The sequence below is a fragment of the Typopeltis vanoorti genome, chromosome 25 (assembly GCF_054136105.1).
Source record: "Typopeltis vanoorti isolate ZY-2024b chromosome 25, IOZ_Tvanoo_1.0, whole genome shotgun sequence".
Classification (NCBI taxonomy): Eukaryota; Metazoa; Arthropoda; class Arachnida; order Uropygi; family Thelyphonidae; genus Typopeltis; species Typopeltis vanoorti.
Genome location: NC_143573.1, coordinates 9,727,829 through 9,752,720, shown reverse-complemented (window position 1 = coordinate 9,752,720; position 24,892 = coordinate 9,727,829). Strand labels below are relative to the sequence as shown.

The window sequence follows — 24,892 nt, the reverse complement described above, 5'->3', positions numbered from 1 at the left end:
GTTCTATTCTTAACAATAGAACTTCAACACAGACTGTTCGTATCACTATAAAACGACTATTATAAAATCAGTTAGCTTTGAACTGAAGCTACAGTCTGTGTTGAAGTTCTATTGTTAAGAATAGAACTTCAACACGGACTGTAGCTACAGTTCAAAGCTAACTGATTTTATAATAGTCATTTTATAGTGATATGATGTTTCTTATAGTGTTTACTTGCTTTCTATGTTCCCACGCCTGAAGAAGTTGGACAATCCGATGAAACATGTTGCATTTTGAATAAATTTAATTGTTATTCTAGTCTCGGTTATAGTCAGTATATATAAATATGAACATATCCTAGTACCGAGTTAATACTACAAATTTCTACACATACACATACACACACACACACACACACACACACACACACACACACACACACACACATACCATGTATATAATAAAGAAAAATGCACAGAAAAGAATATATTAAGGCAATGAGTCAAACTCCAGAAAACAGGATGAAGCATCATTCTCTCAAAAGATTTCTAACTAAGTCTAGATGATGTGACAGCACTCAGAAATTTGTTATAGAGAAAACTGAATGTCAACAGCTGCCAATTTTGAAAAAAAACAGGAGTTGCTCTTCAAAATGTTTTATGTCTTTGTTATCAATGAATTTCCAAATTACAATATTCAACTTGCCCTTGTAAAAATAGCAAAATTTTGCACATTAAAAAATATAATATGGAAAAACAACAAAGAACAAAAGTGGGGTAGTAAAAATAATAAGTGAGGACTTTCAAAATAAATGGGAGCATGTATCTGAAGAAATACTGAAGATAAAAATAAAATTGAATTTAATGTGTCAACAGTTGTGAGTTAGGAAAAAAAAAAAAACATGAATTAATAATACTGGCTGGAGACTTAAATGCAAGAATTAAAAACAATGTACTTCCAAAAACATGTCAAAAATTCAATGAAATTACTACAAACCCAAACAGACAGAGATTACTTCAATTTCAATCATTGTCATTGTTGTTATTTTTATTATTATTATAACTCTAATAAATTATAAATTATTATAATAATTTATAATTTAGAATAAAATTCAGGATCTCCATGGAGCTGTGAGATTAATCAAAGTAGATCCACTTTATAAACTCCACAAAGTCTACTGTGCCATTCTTAAACCCATATTTTTTATTTATTTATTTATCCCACACATGAGCGGTACAAGAACTTACAGCACATCAGTGTATTTGTAACATGCAGATAGGAGTTGAGAAAGAAGAAATCTATTGACAAGAGTTGTAGGCTGAAATTGTTGGGGGTCATAAGGAAGGCTGTTCCAGAGGACAGACATAGATGGAATAAATGAGGAAGAGAAGAAGCAGGTTCGACGAGTTTTCAGTACAACTGCAAACTCAACAAGTTTGCAGTTGTACTGAAAAGGTATGTTGGACAGCAGCTGCTCTAGTTTTAACAATTCTGAGAGCAAGTGGAAAAATTATGTTTGACAATTTAATGGGGCCAGTGACTACAGAAATACCTCTGGAAGAAACATAGAGCTCAAACATTGCATCTGTGAGATAGAGGTTGAAGTGAACTTGTCAGAGAAGAGTCATCTATGAGCCAAATTGAATTGCTATCCTCTGGACAGCATCAAGAATTTTTAAGGAGATTTTAGGTGCAGCACCCCAAATGTATGTACAGTATTTTAGGGATGGGCAGATTTTGAATTTATATAAGGTTAATAGCTGGGTGGTTGTAAAATAGTTTCTTGAGCAGAAAAGAATGCCTAGTTTTTTAGAAGTTGAGGAAGCTATTGATGTGCTGTGTTTGTACCAAGAGAGGGTGGAGGTAATGTCAGTGCAAGGAGATAGTTCATCATGTCTGGTGATGTATGTATTACTGAGAATGAGGGAAGGTGAACTGAGATCCATTTTGCAAGAGAAAAGGCAGGACTACATTTTGGCAGCATTGAAGATGAGTAAGTTATCTTCAATGCTGTCCCACTGAAGGATGGTATGGAGATCAGTGTTTAAGGCATTGGTTGCAGATGATCTTGATGTAAGGGATGTCTGGGAAGTACATGGTTTGTCAAAGGACTAGGATGAGTGAGAGTGCTATCATTGGCAAAACTATGGGTAAGATTTCTAGTGATTGAGACTAGATCATTTTTGTATAAGAGAAAAAAGAGTAGGCGAGAGAACAGAGCTCTGAGGTACTGCAGCATTAGTGGCAAAGCTCAAAGAGAGAGTATCACCCACCATGACAAGCAGTGAATGCCCAGGGAGAAAGCTGGCTATCCAGTTACCAAGGGTGGTAACAGACAAAAGGCAGTTTGCAAAGCAAGACTTCATGCCAAACATGATCAAAAGCATTGCAAATGTAAAGAGCAACTGCACACACATTTTTCCAAACCTTTCCGTGGCATGTGTCCAGTAGTGATTGATGTGAGCTAAGATGTCAGCTTTGGATATGAATTCGCAGAATCCATACTGGTGGTCACTGATTCAATGGTGTGCATCTGAACAGTGAAGAAGTTGACCATTGATAACTTTCTCCATTACTATGAAGAGGACCTAGGTGATGGCAATTGGTTAGTAGTTGGACAGTAGACTTCTGTCTCCCTTTTTGGAATTAGTTTGATATATGTTAGTTTCCATGACATGGGATAGATGCCAGCTAGGTACAGAAGATTGAAGAGATGACAGATGACAGGTTTAGTTCTGGAGCACAACATATGAGTACAATAGGAGAAATGCCATTGTGACCAGATGACTTCGTAGTGAAGTTGTTTAATATTCTTCTTATGTCTTTCTGCCTAAAGGCCACAGGAGGTATATACTGCTCAGTTGCTGGTATGGAAGGAAGTGATTTGCCTTCATTGTCTATGCAGGAGTTAGAGGAGAGGAGTGATGGTAGGAGGTTGGCTTTTTTTTTGGTGGTGCAACAGTGGTACCATCTGGATGGGAGAGAGAGAGAGAGAGAGAGAGAGAAAGAGAGAGAGGTGGGGGCATTGGTGAGCAGAAGTTGTGCCTGATGGCTTTTGCAAGGGACCAGAAGGCACAGCTACCATTTAGACAAGAGACACTTTTTCTGCTCGTGACTTTTATAAAGTTGGATTTGCTGACAGTTGATTTACATTTATTGCCTGCTTCTGCATAGGTTAAATATGTCAATGAGAGAAGAGCATTAACAATAAAAAAAGAAGACAGGGATAAAACAGAGCTCCGAGGCATTTCTTCATTGGTGAAGAATGAGGAGTGAAGAGAGGAAGACAACTAGCAGAGAGAAAGCTGGCTTCTCAATTACAGGGAGCTAATGAGCCGATCTCAATGCCAAACAGAATCAAATGTTCTGGAAATATCAACAGCAACCATAGAAATTTCTCCAAACTTTTGCTAAGCTTATGTCCAGTGGTGGGTGATGTAAGCTATGAAATTGGGCTTGGAATTTGAGTGGCAGAACCTATACTGGTGGTCATAGTAAACTTGACTGTTAAAGAACTTCTCCATTATTTTGGAGAAGGATGAGTGCAATGGGTCAGTGGTTTCATGGCAGATGCTGTTTAGTAGAATGGGATGAATTATAGGGTTGCTCTTATGTATTGGGACAGATACCAGTTGAATATAAAAGAGCACAGAGATGATATAGAACAAGCTAGCTCTATAGTAAAACCTTGTTTGAATACAACTGAAAGATGCCACCAGGACCAAAGAGTTTCTGATATCTAGGATATGAGGATGGTTTGAAAAGTTCTCGGCCTAACAATGAAAAAACAAATTTATAATTTCAAAATTATTTTTATTTTTCAACAAAATCTCCCTTAAGACTAATACATTTATTCCAGATGCTGCAGCGCCATTATCCCGTCCCTCCCTGAAGTGGTTCTCAGTAAGATCTGCAAAATACCCCTCTACAGCTGCAATCTCCTCTTGATTCGAAGAAAAATGCTGACCAGCGAGGAAGAGTTCTAGTTTTGGGAAAAGACAGAAGTCAGAGGGAGCCAAATCTGGGGAATTGGGTGGATGATCCAACACTACATAGTGCAGATCCCTTAATTTTCCCATTGCCAAAACTCCTTTGTGGGCAGGTGCATTGTCCTGATGAAAGATGATTTTTTTCCTTCTGCAAACTGGGTCTTTTCTCATGAATTTTTTCATCTAGTCTGGTTAAAAGATCGGAATAATATTCCCTGGTTATTGTTTTACTCTTTTCAAAATAATTAATGAACAAAATGCCTTTACCATCCCAAAACATTGATGCCATGACCTTTCCTGCTGATGGAAGCGACTTTGTCTTCTTTGGCTGTGAACAACTGGCTTTCATCCACTGTTTTGACTGCTGGTTGGATTCTGGTATGTAATGGTTAATCCAAGTCTCATCCATAGTAATAAATCGACACACAAAATCAGTTTAGTTTTTATTCATGTTAAAACGCTGCAAGCACTGTTTAGAGATTTTCATGCGAGTGCATTTTTGATCTGCTGTGAGCAAGCGTGACACCCATTTTGCGCAAAGCTTTTTAATTTGCAATTCTTCATGCAAAATATATCCTACATGTTCTTTTGAAATGCCTATAGTCTCAGCAATTGCATGCACTTTGACTCACTGGTCATCCAATACCATATCGTGCACTTGATCAATGATTTCTGGTGTTGTTACACTTTTTGGACGTCCTTTACATGGATCATCTTCATGGCTGGTACAGCCACGTTCAAACTCGACAGCTCATTTCTTAATTGTAGAAAATGAAGGAGAAGAATGCCCATAAACTTTTATGAATTTCGAATGAATTTCTTGTGGTGTTAAACCTTCTTTTACAAAGAATTCTATAACTGCACGATACTCAATTTTATCCATTTCAAGGGATACAGACAACACTTTTGTTTCAGTTTTGTATAAAACAAACTACTTGATAGAATGACTTGCAATTTCACATGTATGCTTATGACAGATGTACCAACTTAGAAAAAATAAATCTTGCCAATAGTGTTGCCATCTATGGCTGAGGACAAGAACTTTACAGACCGCCCTCGTATTTAAGATTCTTTTCGTGTTGTCTTCTCTCTCTCCTTCTTTTTTTCTTGCTGAAAGACTACAGGAGGCAAGTTTGCACTGTGCACTGTTTCCGGTATTGGAGAAGATTGATGCCAGAAAGTCATCTTTATTTTTAGTTGCTGTAACAGCAGTACCATATATGATAGCTGAGAGCGAGAGAGGTGGAAGGACAGGTGAGCAAGACACATGTTCTATGTTATGGGCTTTACAAGGGACCAGAAAGAGCCTCTGTAGCTCAGTTGGTACAGACAAAACCATTTGGTCAGAAAGACCTGGGTTCGATTCCCATCCATGATGTGAGGAACCTTTATCTGGTCTCTTTCGACTAAAGGTGAGTGAGCCGGTCTCGTATGACGGTACAGGATTTTTTCACCCAGAAACTTGGGCGTTTCATCCCTCAGAACAGGCAAACTGGCCCATGAACATACACACACAGATTTACAGTCATAAAATATGTTTAAGACTACAGGAGGCAAGTTTGCACTGTTTCCGGTATTGGAGAAGATTGATGCCAGAAAGTCATCTTTATTTTTAGTTGCTGTAACAGCAGTACCATATATGATAGCTGAGAGCGAGAGAGAGGTGGAAGGACAGGTGAGCAAGACATGTTCTACGTTATGGCCTTTACAAGGGACCAGAAAGAACCTCTGTGGTTCAGTTGGTACAGACAAAGCCATTTGGTCAGAAAGACCTGGGTTCGATTCCCATCCATGACATGAGGAACCTTTATCTGGTCTCTTTCAACTAAAGGTGAGTGAGCCGGTCTCATACGACAGTAGAGGGTTTTTTCACCCGGAAACTCGGGCTTTTCATCCCTCAGAACAGGCAAACTGGCCCATGAACATACACAGATTTACAGTCATAAAATACGTACTTAATCCGTCACTAGGAGGGCTCAACCAGTCCTAAGGGATGGTTGAGATATGGGGGATCCCCCCGTATCTTGAACAGGAAGCAAGTTTGCTGATGTTATCCCTTTTTCAAAATCAGACTGGATTTGCTGATTTCTTTGTATTTCTTACATGCTCCATTATAGGCTGAGTATAAAGCCAGAGTTCTGGTTGCAAGCCATCTCTGGTACTAATTTCTTTCTTCAGTTGTCTTGGTTCACCTGATGATACTTGGGCAAAAATTCTATGCAAGGATGTCAGGAATTTTGGACAGAAATGGGAATAAGCACCTTCATACCAATGACAGTAATTCTGTCATTTATTGTCAGAATTACTGTCATTCTGACAATAACTCACTCAGAACAGGTGTTTTGATCAGAAGACTGAAAGTTTAGCACCCTTGTAGTGCCAAAAGACACAGCAGTGATTAAGGAGAGGGCATTGTGTGGGAAAGGACACTTGAAAAGGTTATGGGCTAAGTTATCAAGAGGAAAGGTAATCTCTGTGGTAAACCCAGAAGGACTGGTTATGCCTCCAATTTCAGAAATCTAAAATTGCATATAGTTCAGTCCTCCCATGATACCAAGGCGAATGTATCCCCCAATTATCTTGGGGGGACATTCCGTCTGTAATTTTTCAACACTGGAAATGTGTCGTGAAACATTCTAATAACCTACCTAAGCTGGTAACAGTCATTACTGCTTTTCTTCTGAATACTAAATTTGACCAGCAATTTAGAAGTACAGTTTGATGCAGTATCTCAAAATTAACTGAAAAAGATCATTCTGAAATAAGGTTAATCTTCAAAGTGCTCTGGCTTTAAAGATGTTTCAGACTTCTTCAGTTGCAGTATGCTCAAGTTCAAACTCACAAAGTTATCAAATTAGAACTGCAGGCCACCACTTAAAACAAGAAAAATATCATTCAAGCATTAAACATAAATTATTTATATGTCATTTTGCTCACAAAAACAAAGCTCTAATTTAGTACACACAGAACAGATACAATTACTTATTACAGCAGTAAAATATGAAAATAACAATATGAAGTCAAGTCACAAACTTTTGGGTCACATATATAAGTGAGAGGGAAATAAATGCCTGATATGAAGCCCAATAAATACCAGATATTCAAAGTGGATGTGATTTAAACGCACATAGACATACACACATAGAAAAGAAGACCTATCTTAGAAAATACCTGAATATTTTGAATGAGATAAATTTAAAACTAACAGAGAAAATGTGATCACCTCCGTTTTCCTGCACTTTTCTTCACTATCCCTTCGATCGCTTTCCAGAGCAGTCAATCTCAGTCTCATGTTTGACATTTCTGTTATTAATTCCAGCTTATTATTCTCTGTTGCAGTCCTTGTGAGCATTTCCTAAAAACAATATGCATAAAAATCATCTACTCATATAAAGAAATGTGTAATTAAATTCAAAATTAATCATATAAAATGAAGTATAACTTTGTATTGTTCTTGAAAGGAAATGACAGTTGCAATAAGCAATTAATAAACCTGCCTCTACAAATATTCATTAATATTTGTTGCTTTCTTTTTTCATATAACTTCTAAAATTCAATATTTTTGAATTTCTTGCATTTGCTCCAATAATTTCAAAATTACTAAAATTGTCTTGGTAAATTGCAATAGTTTTTCCAGTTTTCAATTCTCTAGAGACCATGGTTTGTAATTGGAGCAAGTGTGGATTACCTAACCCCTAAAAACACTATTGGTACTAATACTAGTGTACTATAGATTTACTACCTGAGATGCAATCATTGTGAAGAAAACAAAAAAATCAAGATTTAGTTCCTAAAGAAGAAAAAAAAAAAATGGATCCTATCACTGCACTATACCAAATGATGAACAGAACATGAATGATAAAGGGGATATTCACCTTCATAATTTTAACATACAAAATCCAAAACTATATTTGCTTAAGAACAGTATCACTCTAGTAACAAGTGTAGTAACATTACTGTTAGTGATTTGTCAAAAGAAGAAAAAAAACTGTAATTTAACAACTTTTTTTTTTTTAAACTTTCTGAAATTACTATTTCTCTGACATTTAATCAAACTGATTCCCTATTAATATGAACGAATAAAAGTTCACATAAATACACGCAACATATCACTCAGTTATATATTTGTAAAGATTTAATGTAGAGCCTCCATAGCTTAGTCAGTACAGAAGTAGTGCTTTGATCGGAAAGACTTGGGTTCGATTCCTGTCAGTGACATGAGTAACCTTATCTGGTCTCTTATGACTAAAGGTGAGTTTGCCAGTCTCATACGGAGGAATGGATTTTTTTCACCCAGAAACTTTTTCCCCCCAGAACAGGCAAACCAGCCTGTGAACACATGCATCTACAAACATAGGACTAACCGCCTTATCCTCAACATGGTAGCAGTAAAATATAGAAAAATCCTTCACACACAAGGTAAAAGAGGAGGGAAGGAATAATAATAAGATTTAATGTAGATCATTATAACTTTTTTTTTGTTTTGACTGCCACTCACAAGAGGTTGCAAACCTATATATAGTACAGTGGATGGAATAAGGTTTTTTTTTATTTATTTAATTACTTTCTTTTTCTTAACATAATCCAAAAACCCAGTGCTGGACAAATATGGAACTTTGGTAAGTTTCGAATAATATGTTTGGTTTGAATTGATTGGATAAACTAGTTCATCTAATCAATTCAAAGACTGTTGAGGGAGATTTAATGTTTGCAGCATTGCCTGCACTGTTTGTCTGTTTCATTTTTTCATTTTTGGTTTGTTATTAGATGAAAAGAAAGAGCGGAGACAAACAGTGGGAGGAGATGGACTCATGAACATGGCACCCATTCAGAAAGTGACCAGTCTCCATGCCATTCTGTGGCCTCGACAGTGCCTCCCACATGCCACTACTTGGACTCCCCTCACTAGGCACAATCTGGCAGATGTGACAACAGGATTATGTGCCAGTTAACGAGGAAGCCTCCTGATTTGTTACTGACTAGCTCAGACCCATATACTATCTGGCAGCTGGCTTGCATTACCACCATTTTAACTGCTGTAGCCTCAAAATGGAGGAGGGTCTAGGTCTGTAAGTATGTTAGTCATGCCCTTGAAGGGTATCACTCACACTGAACCCCTGCTCTGTAGGCCAAACATAGCATTCAGCACTTCAAACCTTCAATAAGCAGGGTAGTGCTTCACAGGGCAATGAAGGTTATCTACCACCTAGTGGATCTAGTTGGCATTTCCTCCACCTAGGAAGATATCCTTTTGCAGTGAGAATGCTTGCCACAAACACCAGAGCCCCTTTTGTGAAAACAGGGCACACCACAGGAAAGTGGAATTCACTTTTTTTTCTTCTTCTTCATGTTGAGTCCATATACTGGTTGATCAACCTATAGTACAAACAGGGAGAGGCTGTATTTTACAGACAAAATATACTTGCCTTCATACCCTTAGATGCTTCACATGGGAAACAAATAAACAAACCTTTTTTTGAGCTATGAAATCCTGCAGGGAGTATGGCAGCTATCTATCCTTCCATACTACTGCAAACAGAAAGCTCCTCCTCAAACCAAACCATACAAAGTTATCAGCACCAGGCCACAAACTGACAGTTCTCATAATAGAACTATAAATATCCATTCTAGCTACAAATTTTCTCACTGGAATAATGCAGTAAGAAAAGAATAAAAGATCATAAATATCAAGTTACTATTTAAAGCAATGAGAGAGAGTATCAGTTGTTTAACCATCTTTAAACCAATAGAACAATAATAATCTCACCCAATCTCCACAATTCCTCCCCCCAATGTAATACCTTTCTCTCTCACTCTCTCTCTGCCCCCCCTCCTGCTCTTCCCATTATCAACTTATAACAATGAACACAAAAGTCAACTCTTTTTCCATTTTATCTTTAGCTCCAGAATGCTATATAGTGAAAGGATGCATTCCTACTTAACATCAACCTCTGCCCCAGCCTAATCTTCCTTAACATCCCCCCCCTCCCACCATCTTTTTTTTTTTTTGTCTGTGTCTCTCCATATCCATTCAATTACTCTTTTTGTTTTTTCCATCTCATTAATAACCCTACTAGGAGGTAACTTATTTTCTACATGTTCCATTGCATACAAAGCATGTTATATTCAGGCAATAACAATCAAGGAAAAGAAGGAGTAGCCATAGTATTCAACACAAAATACAAGGCTAATCTTCTTGAATGGCAGTCAGTCTCAAGTAGAGTAATGTGGGCAAATATGAGAATGGGGAACTGGACAATGAGACTTATTTGTGCCTATGGCCCCACAGAAGGTTCTACTAAGGTAGAAGTGGAGGAATTTTTTGAGGCTTTAGAAAAAGCAACTGACACAATGAAAAAGGAAAAGTTGGTCCTTGTTGGGGATTTAAATAGTAGAGTAGGAAATGATTGTGAGACATACAAAAATATTTTGGGAAAATTTGGAGAAAAGAGCAAAGTTAATAATAATGGCAAATATTTGTTGGATTTCTGCTCAGCATATGGATTGGTTATTACTAACACCATGTTCCGACATAAAAATGTGCACAAATTCACATGGAGAGAAGAGGCAAGAAATAAGAAAAGTCTCATTGACTATGTTATTGTTGATAGTGATGTTTTCTCCCTGGTGCAGGACACCAGAGTATACAGAGGATTTGAAATTGGAAGTGATCACTATTTAGTCTTGAGCAGGATAAAATTGAATTTCATATTGAAAAGAATAACATGTAAGAAAGTCTTAAAGCGAATAAAAGTTGAGCAGCTCTCAGATGTAAACTGTAGACTAAAATACAGAAATATTATTGAAAAGAAAATGAAAGAGTTTGAGAACAGGAATCAAACCATGGAGATTCAGTGGCAAACTCTGAAGGAAACATTGATTGATTCTGCCAGAAAGGCATGTGGTGAGGTTGTGTGCAAAGATAAAAAAATCAGAACTCCCTGGTGGACACAGGAAGTTAAAGAGGCAGTGAAGGAAAAGAAGAAAGCATATCAAAAGTTCCTGGCAAATAAGTCAGCTTTTACTCTTACAGAATACAGAGACAAATGTAAGAAAGCTAAACAGTGTGTAAAACTAGCTAAACAAAAGTCATGGGAGGACTTTGGCAAGAATATAGAAAGTAAATATCAAGAAGGTGGTAAGATATTCTGGAGGTTGTTGAAGAAGCTTAGAAATGGAGGAAAGAGTACTGTAAAAGGAGTTAGAGATGATAAAGGTGACATGAAAACAGGAGAAAAAGATATCCTTGAAGTGTGGAGTAATTACTTCGAAAAATTGCTAAATGAAACAAGCAGTGATAGCACAGTGGTAAAAAACACTCATCCGGGATACAGTCAGGAATACATATCCATACTTGAAGTAGAAAAAGCCATCAAATGCTTGAAATGTGGAAAGGCAGCAGGAGTAGATGATATTCGACCAGAAATGCTGAAGTATGGTGGTATAAGTCTTACAGTGGCTGCACTGCATAGTTCAGAAAGCCTGGACAGAGGGACGAATTCCCGATGATTGGAGTAGAGCTCTCATAGTACCCATATATAAAAAGGGAAATAAAACTGAATGTGAAAATTACAGAGGTATTTCCCTACTGAGTGTTCCTGGCAAGATCTATGCAAGTATACTTGAGAAACGGTTGAGAAGAATTGTGGAAAAAAAGCTTGGTGAAGAACAAGCTGGATTCAGGCCAAATAGAGGCTGTCAGGATCAGATCTTCACTTTACGACAAATAGTCGAGAAAGCATGGGAATATAACAAAGATCTGTATTTAAGTTTTGTCGATTTGGAAAAGGCATATGACAAGGTGCCAAGAGAGAAGCTATTCAATACGCTGCAGTTATATGGTGTCAATGGGGCATTATATCAAGCAATATTTATATCCTAATATCCTAATATCCTCGTTATTAATATGATATTGCCATTGATGCCATCTGTTCGTGCCCCTAATCATTCTCAGGACTCTCATATCTGCGGCCTCTAGTCTTTGGTCAAGTGTTTTACTTCTAACCCAGCTCTCAGATCCATAAGTTAAAATTGGTTTGAACACCGTCTTGTATATAGCTAATTTAGTGTTTTGACTAATTTCTCTCTTATTCCATATAAATTTATTCAGTTGACTTCCTAGAATACCAGATTTGTAAATTCTGTTATCTATTTCCATATTTAATTTACCATCTTCACTAAAACATGTGCCTAAGTAGCTGAAATGTTTTACTTGTTCCATAGGTTCTCCATTCACAATGCAGTTGATATTTTCAATGCTTCTGTCTATTTTCATTATCTATGTCTTGTTATTGCTGACCTTCACACCGTATCTATCACAACAGTTATTCAATTTAGTCAGGGAATCTTACAGGCTTGTAGTGGATTTATTTAGAAGTATAACATCATTCGCATAAAGCAAGGCGCTGACATTAACATCTCCAATTTTGATATCAGGTTTAATACCACTTTCCTTCATAACGTAATCCATATAGATAATGAATAACAGAGGGGATAATGTACATCCTTGTCTCACACCAGATTTAACATTAAACCATCTCCCTGTACTTCCTTCAATTCTAAGTGCTACAACTCAAATAAACACTAAGTATTGCTTGATATAATGATCCACTAACACCATGCAACTGTAGCGTTTTGAATAGCTTCTCTCTTGGCACCTTGTCTTATGCTTTTTCCAGATCTCCAAAACTTAAATACAAATCTTTGTTCTATGTCGTAAAGTGAATATTTGATCCTGCCAGTCTCTATATGGCCTTAATCCAGCTTGATCCTCACCAAGCTTCACTTCCACAATCCTTCTCAACCATTTCTCAAGTATACTTGCTAAATCTTACCAGGAACACTCAGTAGAGAAATACCTCTGTAATTCTCACAACCAGTTTCATTTCCCTTTTTATATATGGGTACTATGAGAGCTCTACTCCAATCATCTGGAATTCGTCCTTCTGTCCATGCCCTCTGAACTATCCAGTGTAGCCACTGTAAAACTTTTATACCTCCATACTTGAGCATTTCTGGTCTAATATCACCTACTCCAGCTTTCCACATTTCAGACTTTTGATGGCTTTTTTTACTTTAAGCATGGATATGTATTTGTGATTGCATGCCTGGTCACTCTTTTTTTATCACTGTGCTGTCATCACTGCTAGTTTCATTTAGCAATTTTTCAAAGTAATTACTCCATACTTCAATGATATCTTTTTCTCCAGTTTTCATATCACCATTATCATCTCTAATTCCTTTTACGGCACTCTTTTTTCTATTTCTGATCTTCTTCAACAACCTCCAGAATATCTTGTCACCTTCTTGATATTTATTTTCTATGTTCTTACCAAAGTCTTCCCATGACTTTTGTTTAGCTAGTTTTACACAGTGTTTAGCTTTCTTACATTTGTCTCTGTATTCCCTAAGAGCACAAGTTGACTTATTTGGCAAGAACATTTTTTAATTCCTAATAAAGAAGAAATTATTAGGATAATTTCTTCTTTTCCTTCACTGCCTCTTTAACTTCCTGTGTCCACCAGAAAGTTCTGATTTTTCTATCCTTGCAGACGACCTCACCACATGTCTCTCTGGCAGAATCAATCAATGTTTTTTTCAGAGCTTGCCACTGAATCTCCAGGGTTTGATTCCTGTTCTGAAACTCTTTCACTTTTTCTTGAATAATGTTTGTATATTTTAGTCTACAGTTCACATCTGAGGCGTGCTCAACTTTTATTCATTTTAAAACTTTCTTACATGTTCTTCTTTTCAATATGAAATTCAATTTTATCATGCATAAGACTAAACCGTGATCACTTCCAATTTCAAATCCTCTGTACACTCTAGTGCAGAGTGATATCAACAATAATAAAATCAATGAGACTTTTCTTATTCCTTGCCTCTTCTCTCAATGAGAACTTGTGCACATTTTTATGTTGGAACATGGTGTTAGTAATAACCAGTCCATGTCCTGAGCAGAAATCCAACAAGTATTTGCCATTATTATTAGCTTTGTTCTTTTCTCCAAATTTTCCCAAAATATTTTTGTATGTTTGACAATGATTTCCTACACTGCTATTCAAATCCCCAAACAAGGACCAACTTTTCATTTTTCATTGTGTCAGTTGCTTTTTCTAAAGCCTCAAAATATTCCTCTACTTCTACCTTAGGAGAACCTTCTGTGGGACCACAGGCACAAATAAGTCTCATTATCCAGTTCCCCATTCTCATATTTGCCCACATCACTCTACTTGAAATTGCCTGCCATTCAAGAAGATTAGTCTCGTATTTAATGTTGAATACTATGGCTACTCCTTCTTTTCCTTGATTGTCATTGCCTGAATATAAAATTTTGTATTTAATGCTGAGAAAAAGTTCACCAGTTTTGGTCTTTTTTGTTTTAGTCATCCCTATTATGTCAATCTGGTACTTATCTAATTCCTCAGTTAGCTCCTTTTCTTTGCCAATCAGGCTTCTTATGTTAATAGTACTGATCTTCAATTCTGATGATATTGAGTTGGGGTGTGTTTTAGAATTTGTTCCAGTAGCTGACTTTTCGCTGTTCACCATGGTTTCCTGGCGAAAACAACGGGGGCCTTGTTTAACTGGGCGACATCCCAGCCGGCGTGAAATTCTAACATGTTGTACCATCATTTAATATTGGGTTTAAGCCAATAAGAACACAATTTGGTCGGCTAAATCCCAAATTGCCAGCCAATCCTCGTTCGTTCAGTATCCAGGTAGATACCTAACAGGGTGGTGCACCACGAGAAGGTGAGGATTGGACATTAAGTCAGAAGCCCTGGTCAGTTCTCCACATTCCTTTAAAGGCTATGTGGAGGTCTAATCTCAGTTATACAGCTTTGACACTTAAGCACCGCATGGGTTAAGATGATGGCCATAATTATTTATTATTTTTTCAATAGTTTCTGCATTATACCATTATATATAAAGGTAGTTCACATGGTTTGTTCAGAAGAGAATCTACAGAACATATTTTATGAGCTTTGTTGACTAAGGATTTGATTACACCATATTACTGACACGGGTGCTGATGTGAGTTAGAATCAATATATTTACCAGTATGAGTTGGTTTTCTCATCATCATCATCAAATTTCTGACATGTACCCTCAAGCAGTGTACAGGATATGATAGTACTACATGAAAAATTTACATAATTACTAACTTCCTATCTACAATTTTCCTCCAAATCAGTCTATTACTTGACAAGACTCTAATATTATCATTATCAGATCTTATATTTCTATCGTCTAAGGCACATTGTACTGTATCAATCCACTCATATCTTGGTCTTCCTCTGGGTCGTTTTTCCTGCCAACCTGGCAGAGAACACTTGTTTTGCTAATCTTTCCTCGCCCATTCTGTTTAAGCGATCATACCACCTGAGATTAACACTTCTAATGCATTCCTGGATGCTGACAATGTCAAATTCTTTCCTAATATCCTCGTTTTTAATATGATATTGCCATTGATGCCATCTGTTCATGCCTCTAATCTTTCTCAGGACTCTCATATCTGCGGTCTCTAGTCTTTGGTCAAGTATTTTATTTCTAACCCAGCTCTCAAATCCGTAAGTTAAAACTGGTTTGAACACTGTCTTGTATACAGCTAATTTAGTGTTCCGACTAATTTCTCACTTATTCCATATGAATTTATTCAACTGACTTCCTACCATACCAGCTTTGTTGATTCTGTTGTCTATTTCCATATTTAATTTACCATCTTCACTAAAATAATGCCTAAGTAGATGAAATGTTTTACTCGTTCCACAGGTTCCTTCCCCGTTCACAACACAGTTCACATTTTTAACAATTCTACCTATTTTCATTGTCTTTGTCATGCTGACCTTCATACCATATCTATTACAACAGTTATTCAATTTAGTCAGGGAATCTTGCAAACTTGTAGAGGATTTATTCAGAAGTATAACATCATCCGCATAAAGCAAAGAGCTGACATTAACATCTCCAATTCTGATATCATGTTTAATACAACTTTCCTTCATAATGTAATCCATATAGATAATGAATAACAGAGAGTATAATGTACATCCTTCTCTCACACCAGATTTAACATTAAACCATCTTCCTGTACTTCCTTCAATTCTAACTGCTGACTTACAACTCAAATACAGACTAAGTATTGCTTGATATAATGCCCCATTGACACCAGAGAACTGTAGTGTATCAAATAGCTTCTCTCTTGACACACTGTCATATGCCTTTTGCAGGTCTACAAAACTTAAATACAGATCTTTGTTATATTCCCATGCTTTCTCGACTGTTTGTTGTAAAGTGAAAATCTGATTCTGACAGCCTCTATTTGGCCTGAATCCAGCTTGTTCTTCACCAAACTTTCTTTCCACAATCCTTCTCAACCGTTTCTCATGTATACTTGCATAAATCTTACTAGGAACGCTCAGTAGGGAAATAACTCTGCAATTCTATTTCAGTTTTATTTCCCTTTTTGTATATGGTACTATAAGAGCTCTACTCCAATCATCGGGAATTCGTCCCTCTGTCCAGGCTTTCTGCACTATGCAGTGCAGCCACTGTAAGACTTTTATACCACCATACTTCAGCATTTCTGGTCGAATATCATCTACTTCTGCTGCCTTTCCACATTTCAAGCCTTTGATAGCTTTTTCTACTTCAAGTATGGATATGTATTCCTGACTGTATGCCTGTTGAGTGTTTTTTACGACTTTGCTATCACTGCTTGTTTCATTCAGCAATTTTTCGAAGTTATTACTGAATACTTCAAGGATATCTTTCTCTCTTGTTTTCATGTCACCTTTATCATCTCTAACTCCTTTTCAGCACTCTTTCCTCCAGCTTCTTCAACAACCTCCAGAATATCTTATAACCTTCTTGATATTTATTTTCTATGTTCTTGCTAAAGTCCTCCCATGACTTTTGTTTAGCTAGTTTTACACAGTGTGTTTCGCTTTCTTACATTTGTCTCTGTATTCTCTAAGAGCAAAAGCTGATTTATTTGACAGGAACTTTTGATATGATTTCTTCTTTTCCTTCACTGCCTCTTTATCTTCCTGTGTCCACCATGAAGTCCTGATTTTTCTATCCTTGCAGACAACCTCACCACATGCCTGTCTGGCTGAATCAATCAGGGCTTTCTTCAAGGCTTGCCACTGAATCTTCAAGATTTGGTTCCTGTTCTCAAACTCTTTCATTTTTTCTTCAATAATCTTTGTACATGTTAGTCTACAGTTCATATCTGAGAGCTGCTCAACTTTTATTCGCTTTAAGACTTTCTTACATGTTATTCTTTTCAATATGAAATTCAATTTTATCCTGCTCAAGACTAAATAGTGATCACTTCCAATTTCAAATCCTCTGTACACTCTGGTGTCCTGCAGAGGGAGAAAACATCACTATCAACAATAACATAGTCAATGAGACTTTTCTTATTCCTTGCCTATTCTCTCCATGTGAATTTGTGCACATTTTTATGTTGGAACATGGTGTTAGTAATAACCAGTCCATGTCCTGAGCAGAAATCCAACAGGTATTTGCCATTATTATTAGCTTTGCTCTTTTCTCCAAATTTTCCCAAGAGGGAAAAGAAGAAGGCAGTAATATATTTTATTAAGAATTACAGAATGCCATAGATAAAACAAACAAAACTGACTATTTACTGCTAGCAGGAGATTTAAATGCCAGAATAGGAAACAAACATGTAATCAAAATGGTCGCAGCTTGCTCGATTTTGTCATTTATAATAATATAAGAATAAGGAATTCAATGTTTAAACACAAGGAAATACATAAATATACTTGGTCAGCCAGAGGATACAAATCAGTAATTGACTATGTTATCACAAATTTTAAATTAGCGGAGTTAATTTTAGACGTAAGAGCATATCGAGGCTTTGAATTAAACTCTGATCATTATATGGTATCAGCAAAAATTCGTTTTAAACCAAAGTGGCTAAAAACACATAGAATTGTAAATTCTTACCAGCCAAGCTACAAAATTTCTTCATTACAGGATCCTCAAGTTAGACTACAATATCAAAAATGCACAAACTTAAAAACAGAAACCACACATGAATCAAGTGACATAGAAGATGAATGGGAAAATTTGAAACAAATTCTCACAAAAGCAGCAACAGAAACCTTAGGAATAAAGCACAAATGGATTAGAAAAAGAAGACTACGAGACTGGAACAAAGAAATAGAAAATATAATAAAAACCAAAAGGGACAGTTACCAGAAATGGCTAAATTCCAAAACAATAGAAACAGAAATAGAGTATAAAAGAAATAATGCAATTGCAAAACGAGAAGTAAGGAAAAAACATAGAGAAAGATGGAACAATTTCATAACAGAACTAGGAAAGGATTTATTTAAGCCACAAAACCTATAAAGTAATAAAATACATGAATAAAGAAATAAAAGAAAAGATAAAAATACAAACAATAGATTTAGAAAAATGGGTGACCTATTTCCAAAATCTCTGGACAGATGAGAACAATGAATTAAAATTTTATAAGACAAAGAATGACCTAATAGAAAATATCACAATGTTAGAACTGAAAAATATAATAAAGAAGATGAAAAATAGGAAAACGCCAGGAGAAGACAATATAAATATAGAACTATACAAAAATGCAGGTGAAAAATTTAATGAAAGACTTTTGAAATTTTTTAATATGGTCTGGATGTCCGGAAAAACCCCTAACTCTTGGAAAAAAGCACTGGTCATCCCAATCTATAAAAAAGGAAATAAAGACAATTGCAATAATTATAGGGGAATTAGCCTGCTGAATACAGGATATAAAATATATGCAGGAATATTAAAAGAGAAACTAAGCAGCATTGTAGAAAACAAATTACTAGAAGGACAAAATGGCTTCCGAAAAGGCCGATCCTGCATAGATCCAATTTTTATTTAAAATTATTAATAGAAAAGAGAAGAGAATTTCAAAAAGAAACACACGTGGCATTTACTGATTATGAAAAAGCTTTTGACAAAATTAGTCGACAAAAATTGTTTAAAATATTAACCAATTTAAACATACCAAACCAACTTTTACAATCTATTCAAGAAATATATACAGGAAATAAAATAGCAGTTAAATTAGAACACACCTCAGAATGGAAAGATATATCAAGAGGAGTACGACAAGGATGTACCCTCTCACCTCTGCTTTTCAATATGTATATAAATGAAATATTAACAATCTGGAAACAGCATAACCTATTTGGTATACAAATGACCCCGCAAATGAAGATAGATACACTACTATTTGCAGATGATCAAATAGTATTAGCTACATCAGAAGATGACTTACAAAGATCATTAAAATCATTAAATGATATCTCAAAGCAATATAATATGACAATATCCAAAGAAAAAACAAAAATAATGGCATTCAAAGGAGAAAACCCAATAAGAAGTAAAATAGTGATAGATAATAAAATACTAGAACAAGTAAACACTTTCAGATACTTGGGATGTGATCTATCATACGAAGAAGAAAAAGACATAGACACTAAAATATCAAACTTTGTCAAAGTAAATGGCATAATAAATAGTATATTTAAGCCATCCCTGGTACAAAAACACACTAGAATCAGACTATATAATGTCTTCTGAAAACCAACTCTACTGTACGGAAGCGAAACATGGACCATGAAAAGGAAAGATGAAAAACGAATTCAAAGAGCAGAAATGAAGTTCCTCAGAAAAACAGCTGGATATACCAAGTGGGACCACAAAACAAATGAAGAAATCTTACAATCCCTAAAACTCAAACCAATTAATTACTACATAAGACAGTATAAACAAAAATGGCTAGAACATTTGAATCGAATGGACAACAGCAGACTACCAAAAATATTATACAGATACAAAATAAGTGGAAAAAGAAGAATCGGAAGACCAAGAAAGAGATGGCATGAGACCGGAACAGGCCACATGGCCTATATTCCATGTTAGGAAGAAGAGGATTTTTGTATGTCTCACAATCATTTCCTACTCTGCTATTCAGATCCCCAACAAGGACCAACTTTTACTTTTTCATTGTGTCAGTTGCTTTTTCTAAAGTATCAAAAAATTCCTCCACTTCTACCTTAGTAGAACCTTCTGTTGGACCATAGGCACAAATAAGTCTCATTGTCCAGTTCCCCATTCTCATATTTGCCCACATCATTCTACTTGAGACTGCCTGCCATTCAAGAAGATTAGCCTCGTATTTTGTGTTGAATACTATGGCTACTCTTTATTTTCTTTGATTTGAATTGATTTGATTGCCTGAATATAACATTTTGTATTTATTGCTGAGAAAGATCTCACCAGGTTTTGTCTTTTTTGTTTCAGTCATCCCTATTATGTCGATCTGGTACTTATCTAATTCCTCAGCTAGCTCCATTTCTTTGCCATTCAGACTTCTTATGTTGATAGTACCGATCTTTAACTCTGGTGATGTTGAGTTGGGGTGTGTTTTCAGATTTGTTCCAATAGCTGACTTTTCGCTGTTCATCCTGGTTCCCTGGAGAAAACAATGGGGACCCTGTTAAACTGGGCGATGCCCCAGCCGGCATGAAATTTTGTCATGTTGTACCATCATTTTTTATTTTGGTTTAACCAATAAGAATACAATTTGGTCGGCTAAATCCCAAACTGCCAGCCCATCCTTGTTTGTTCAGTATCCAGGTAGATACCCAACAGGGTGCACTACGAGAAGGTGACCACTGGACATTAGGTCAGAAGCCCTGGTCTGGTCTCCGCATTCCGTTAAAGGCTATGTGGAGGTCTCCTCTCAGTTATACAGCTTTGACCCTTAAACACCCCGAGTTGGTTTTCTATATACTGAAAACTGTAGACAACTATTTGGTTCACAAAGAAGAAGAACATTCATAAAAGGAAGACAATTATTATCTTCTGCTTCCAGGATAAATTTGATTCTTGGGTTTATTGAATTAATTTTTTCACAAAATTCATGAAGATTGGAAAAGGAGAAATTCCATACAGCAAAAACATCATCAACATACCCGTACCAAATTGAGAGTTTAGGTGAAAAATGTTCCACAAAGTAATAAACTAGAGTTTCGGAAAGGGAAGACCCTGTAGCTGTTCCTGTTATCCGTTTGCACAGTTTGTTCTGGCAGCTAAAGTATCCTGAATTAATGACAAAGTCAAATAATTTTACAATATCATGAAGAAAGTCATTATGAAGTAATTTAATTGTATCTGTCAGAGGAATATTTGTAAAGAGTGAGAAGAATACATCGCAATTAACTAGGAGATCTGTATTTTGAAATGTTAAAAGTTTCACACTTGGAAAAGCCACAAATATAATTTCTTGGCATGTTTAATTTAGAAGATCTGTAGGTTGTGAGGATAATCCTGACATTCTATTCATAAAATCTATTCATTTTTTTATGAAGGAAGCAGAATTTCCAGTAAATACATAAAGAAGATTAAATAGGTATTTTGAGACTTTATATATTGGGCATCCTATATCTGATGTATAAAATAATGGTTCGCAATGGCACATTTTCTTTATGCAATTTAGAAAGTTCATCATGATTTTGCTCTTGGAGCAAAATCATGATGAACTTTTAGCCTATTTAATGTTCCTTCATCCCTAGAATAAAATTCATCCAAGAGACTGTTAAGTTTATTGATTTGTGATTGAGTTGGGTCTCTATCAATGCTTCTCTATGAGAATGATCTCGAGGTAGAAAATTAAGCTTTCTAAAATAATTGTTATATAATTTTTAAATAATTGTTAAATTCTAAAATAATTGGGGTGCTTAAGGGTCAAAGCTGTATAACTGAGAGGAGACCTCCACATAGCCTTTAAAGGAATGTGGAGAACCGAACAGGGCTTCTGACCTAATGTCCAATCCTCACCTTCTCGTGGTGCACCCTGTTGGGTATCTACTTTGATACTGAATGAACGAGGATGGGCTGGCAATTTGGGATTTAGCCGACCAAATTGTATTCTTATTGGTTAAACCAAAATAAAAAATGATGGTACAACATGACAAAATTTCATGCCGGCTGGGGCGTCGCCCGGTTAAACAAGGCCCCCATTGTTTTTGCCAGGGAACCAGGGCGAACAGCGAAAAGTCAGCTACTGGAACAAATCTGAAAATAAACCCCAACTCAACATCACCACAGTTAAAGATCGGTACTATCAACGTAAGAAGCCTGAATGGCAAAGAAATGGAGCTAGCTGAGGAATTAGATAAGTACCAGATCGACATAATAGGGGTGACTGAAACAAAAAAGACCAAAACTGGTGAGATCTTTCTGAGCAATAAATACAAAACGTTATATTCTGGCAATGACAATCAAGGAAAAGAAGGAGTAGCCACAGTATTTAACACAAAATACGAGGCTAATCTTCTTGAATGGCAGTCAGTCTCAAGTAGAGTGATGTAGGCAAATATGAGAATGGGGAACTGGATAATGAGACTTATTTGTGCCTGTGGTCCCACAGAAGGTTCTCCTAAGGTAGAAGTGGAGGAATATTTTGAGGCTTTAGAAAAAGCAACTGACACAATGAAAAATGAAAAGTTGGTCCTTGTTTGGGGATTTGAATAGCAGTGTAGGAAATCATTGTCAAACATACAAAAATATTTTGGCAAAATTTGGAGAAAAGAGCAAAGCTAATAATAATGGCAAATATCTGTTGGATTTCTGCTCAGGACATGGACTGTTTATTACTAACACCATGTTCCAACATAAAAATGTGCACAAATTCACATGGAGAGAAGAGGCTAGGAATAAGAAAAGTCTCATTGACTATGTTATTGTTGATAGTGATGTTTTCTCCCTGGTGCAGGACACAGAGTGTACAGAGGATTTGAAATTGGAAGTGATCACTATTTAGTCTTGAGCAGGATAAAATTGAATTTCATATTGAAAAGAATAACATATAAGAAAGTTTTAAAGCGAATAAAAGTTGAGCAGCTCTCAGATGTGAACTGTAGACTAAAATACAGAAATATTATTGAAAAGAAAATGAAAGCGTTTGACAACAGGAATCAAACCATGGAGCTTCAGTGGCAAACTCTGAAGAAAACATTGATTGATTCTGCCAGAGAGGCATGTGGTGAGGTTGTGTGCAACAATAAAAAAATCAGAACTCCCTGGTGGACACAGGAAGTTAAAGAGGCAGTGAAGGAAAAGAAGAAAGCATATCAAAAGTTCCTGGCAAATAAGTCAGCTTTTACTCTTACAGAATACAGAGACAAATGTAAGAAAGCTAAACAGTGTGTAAAACTAGCTAAACAAAAGTCATGGGAGGACTTTGGCAAGAATATAGAAAATAAATATCAAGAAGGTGGCAAAATATTCTGGAGGTTGTTGAAGAAGCTGAGGAATGGAGGAAAGAGTGCTGCAAAAGGAATTAGAGATGATAAAGGTGACATGAAAACAGGAGAAAAAGATATCCTTGAAGTATGGAGTAATTACTTTGAAAAACTGCTAAATGAAACAAGCAGTGATAACAGCACAGTGATAAAAAACACTGACCAGGCATGCAGTCAGGAATACATATCCATACTTGAAGTAGAAGAAGCCATCATAGGCTTGAAATGTGGAAAGGCAGCAGGAGTAGATGATATTCGACCAGAAATGCAGAAGTATGATGGTATAAGAGTCTTACAGTGGCTGCACTGCATAGTTCAGAAAGCCTGGACAGAGGGACGAATTCCCGATGATTGGAGTAGAGCTCTCATAGTACCCATATATAAAAAGGGAAATAAAACTGAATGTGAGAATTACAGAGGTATTTCCCTATTGAGTGTTCCTGGCAAGATCTATGCAAGTATACTTGAGAAACGGTTGAGAAGAATTGTGGAAGAAAAGCTTGGTGAAGAACAAGTTGGATTCAGGCCAAATAGAGGCTGTCAGGATCAGATCTTCACTTTACGACAAATAGTCGAGAAAGCATGGGAATATAACAAAGATCTGTATTTAAGTTTTGTCGATTTGGAAAAGGCATATGACAAGGTGCCAAGAGAGAAGCTATTCAATACGCTGCAGTTATATGGTGTCAATGGGGCATTATATCAAGCAATACTTAGTCTTTATTTGAGTTGTAAGTCAACAGTTAGAATTGAAGGAAGTACAGGAAGATGGTTTAATGTTAAATCTGGTGTGAGACAAGGATGTACATTATCCTCTCTGTTATTCATTATCTATATGGATCACATTATGAAGAAATGTGGTATTAAACCTGATATCGAAATTGGAGATGTTAATGTCAGCTCTTTGCTTTATGCGGATGATGTTATACTTCTAAATAAATCCGCTACAAGTCTGCAAGATTCTCTGACTAAATTGAATAGCTGTTGTAATAGATATGGTATGAAGGTCAGCAATAAAAAGACAAAGACAATGAAAATAGGCAGAATCATTGAAAATGTCAACTGTGTTGCGAATGGAGAACCTGTGGAACAAGTAAAACATTTCAGCTACTTAGGCATGATTTTTACTGAAGATGGTAAATTAAATATAGAAATAGACAACAGAATCAACAAAGCTGGTATGGTGGGAAGTCAATTGAATAAATTCATATGGAATAAGAAAGAAATTAGTCGGAACACTAAATTAGCTATATACAAGACAATGTTCAAACCAGTTTTAACTTATGGATCTGAGAGCTGGGTCAGAAGTAAAACACTTGACCAAAGACTAGAGACCGCAGATATGAGAGTCCTGAGAAAAATTAAAGGCGTAAACAGATGGCATCAATGGCAATATCATATTAAAAATGAGGATATCAGGAAAGAACTTGACATTGTCAGCATCCAGGAATGCGTTAGCAGAGCTAATCTCAGGTGGTATGGTCACTTAAATAGAATGGGAGAGGAAAGATTAGCAAAACAAGTGTTCTCTGCCAGGTTGGAAGGAAAACGACCCAGAGGAAGACCAAGATATA

General features: G+C 36.2%; 1 protein-coding gene across 4 annotated transcripts in view; it reads right to left on the bottom strand.

The window, feature by feature from the left end:
• The window catches only part of LOC150092525 (liprin-beta-1-like), a 494,640-nt gene that overhangs the window by 295,144 nt on the left and 174,604 nt on the right, over nt 1–24,892 (bottom strand). For all 4 annotated transcript variants that reach the window (XM_090414366.1, XM_090414364.1, XM_090414365.1 and 1 more), the window contains one exon: nt 7,193–7,324. In XM_090414366.1, coding sequence (XP_090270492.1) covers nt 7,193–7,324 — 132 coding nt within the window. The remainder of the gene's footprint in view (nt 1–7,192; nt 7,325–24,892) is intronic.